At 41.1% G+C, this 2,833-nt stretch overlaps 1 protein-coding gene across 1 annotated transcript in view; it reads left to right on the plus strand.

Moving 5' to 3' along the window:
• The window catches only part of appl1 (adaptor protein, phosphotyrosine interaction, PH domain and leucine zipper containing 1), a 30,163-nt gene that overhangs the window by 24,572 nt on the left and 2,758 nt on the right, over positions 1-2,833 (plus strand). The window contains exons 16-20 of the mRNA XM_015400724.1: positions 417-591; positions 1,802-1,838; positions 1,924-2,064; positions 2,139-2,189; positions 2,275-2,364. Of these exons, the coding sequence (XP_015256210.1) occupies positions 417-591; positions 1,802-1,838; positions 1,924-2,064; positions 2,139-2,189; positions 2,275-2,364 (494 nt within the window). The remainder of the gene's footprint in view (positions 1-416; positions 592-1,801; positions 1,839-1,923; positions 2,065-2,138; positions 2,190-2,274; positions 2,365-2,833) is intronic.

Below are 2,833 nucleotides of genomic sequence, written 5' to 3' on the forward strand. Positions count from 1 at the left end.
ATATGTATGTATATATTGTTCATTCTTCTTAATGCACGTTTTCCTCCTGCTTTGCACCTTCTTTAGTTACTATGCCAGTGAAAGTTTTTCACAGATGTTAAAATTTTCAGATTACGTTTAACAAACTGCATTCTTTTCAAATTGTGATTTACCAGTCAATTCTCTTCACTTCAGCACAAATGCTCGCTCTCGTTCAACATAAACATTGCTTACGTTTCTACAAACCAATATAAATGCGCCTCAGCTCCAACCGCCAGAGGAAAACCCGCCCCAGGATGTAAAACTGTTTTCCTATTCTCAGTTCAACTATCATAAAATGTGAACTCTGATCCTTTGTGTGATTGTATGTTGGTGATAGAGATGATTCAGATGTGAAACGCGGGTGTTTATACTTAACCCTTCGTTTTTTGATCCAGATTCGATCCTCCACCAGCTGTTTATCGTGCGGTTCCTCGGGTCGATGGAGGTGAAGACATCCGAGTCTGCAGACGTCATCTCTGAGACCATGAGGCAGATCCTGGCTGCCAGAGCCATCCACAACATCTTCAGGATGACAGAGTCTCACCTGCTCGTCACCTGCGACTGCCTCAAGTAATAAAGCAACACTCCCAATAATAAAGCAATAAAATGTTTTAATGACAATACAAGGAAATATTTACATCATATATAAATAGATAGAAACAAGAACATTTAGAGAGAAATATTCAAAGATCTATGAACCTTTTCATCTGGATCTTTATCCAAAAATAAACAGAATTCAATGAAATATTTGCCTTGGATATAATTTAGGGATTCCTTTTGGTAGAAATAAAAGAATGTTTTCCTGTGAGCTGGAAGGAATAAAATCTTGATAGTAAAGGGATTTTTTTATGCTTGGCAGAGGATGATCAGCCATATTTAGTTTATTAAGTAGTGAGAGCAGGAAGAGCCGTAGTGCTGAGAGCGAACCATCAGAGTGTAGCGTGAAGCGCAGACTCTGAGCTATGAGCGCAAAGACGCATTTCTGCACGAGCACAGCTGGAGGATCAGAGTTGGTCAGAGTTCAGCGTGCAGCACTGGATAGTTTTTCATTTTCTTAGCTCTGCTGCTGCTACCAATGACTAGTCAGGTTTTAGTCATCAAAGGTCCCCGTTTAGCTTGTCAGTGTTTGTTATCGTCAACGAAATGATTTGGTCATCGTCATTATTGACGAAAACAACACTGGTTCGGTCTGAACCCACCTTAAGACCTCAGTTTATTTCTATAGTGCCAATTGAAAGCCTTTCCCCTGAGGTTGATTGACTGGTCGACTTGCAGGATTCACTGCTCCTGGATGAGCTTGTAGAGACAATAGATATTCGCCTGCTTTGTGTTTCACTCTACAGCAATCACTCACACAGAGCATACATGCTGCAACAGTGGAGAGAAAAACTCCCTTTTAACAAGAAACTTCTATCAGAATCAGGGTCAGTGTGATTTAGCAGCAGGTTCAGTTTGCATGTTTTTAAGCCAAAACAAGGCTTTGGTTTGGTCCACTCTATAAAGCCTGGAACTAAACGCTATTTCTGAAATTTTGAATTGAAAAAGCTTCCTGGATGGAAAAGAAACGTCTTCAAAGTTAGAAACAAAGTCTAGTGGATTGTTTTTTTTTTTTTTTTATTTCTTTGGAACATCCTAATTGTTAAAACATGAATTTCAAGTCGATGTTAGAAGTAAACTTCCAGGTTTCGAGCTTTAGGGAAAAAAGGATGTTTCTTCTGATTGATTAATAATTTTTTCAGCTATTTTATTTCCTCCCCAAGATAATCGTTTTGTTTTCCAGACTGATTGATCCTCAGACGCAGGTCACTCGACTCAGGGTGAGATGGCCCCACTTTTTCTCTTTGCATCTGTACTAGCTTGAGTAGCCGATCTTTGCTGACTGTGTCCTCTGGCTCGCCGCAGTTCCCGCTGCCCAGCGTGGTCCAGTGTTCGTCCCATCAGGACAACAAGCGGCTGTTTGGTTTCGTTTTGCAGGCGTCAGGCGGGCGAGGGGACACTCGAGTCGTCTGCTACATCTTTGAGTCCAACAACGACGGCGAGAAGGTGGAGCTTCTGTTTGTCCCGCTGTCATCACAGCCTCTGCTGTCTCTGACCCAAATGTCTTGGTTCTGTTTTAGATCTGCGATAGCATCGGTTTGGCCAAGCAGATAGCTTTCCACTCAGAGATGGTGAGCCTGATTCGGAGTCCATTACGGCTTGTTCCCTTGTCTGATATAGGCGGCTCAGTTCTGTTGCAATTTTGTTGTGGTTTAGGACCGTAAAGCGGTGGAAAAGAAGAAGGAGGAAGACAAGGCCAAAGAGAAACAGCAGGAGGAGCTAAACAAGCAAAAGCAGATTGAAAAGGTAGCACCCTGCTAACGCCTTCCTACCTTCACCTGCTCATTAGCTGCTGTCAGAGATGCAGTGGGAACAAAGTTTACATATTTCTGTCTCCAGAAAAGCTTTATGGAGAATTTGGAGATCCATAAAATCTTCCCTGCAGGATTCCAAAAATTGTTCTTCATTAAAAAAATGGGATTGTTTTTCCTCAATCTTATCAACAGTTGAACACAGAACTGACAGTAAACCATATCACAATAAAACCTAAAATCGCCATTGAATCACAGAACATTGTGCGCATAGAACTCTTTTATTTATTTTAAGTTTTACTTTATTTTACCGTGTAACTGAGTGAAATATAGCATTCAGGATTTTTTTAATTAGCTCAAAATTGGCAATTTATTTAATTCACTCTTACCATCAGTTCATCCAGATTACCATCCTGCCTTCAAAGATTATTTCTCTGTGGGAGCCGCTCAGACCCCCACATACC

This window comes from Cyprinodon variegatus, unplaced genomic scaffold (assembly GCF_000732505.1).
Source record: "Cyprinodon variegatus isolate N-32 unplaced genomic scaffold, C_variegatus-1.0 Scaffold1138, whole genome shotgun sequence".
Taxonomy (NCBI): Eukaryota; Metazoa; Chordata; class Actinopteri; order Cyprinodontiformes; family Cyprinodontidae; genus Cyprinodon; species Cyprinodon variegatus.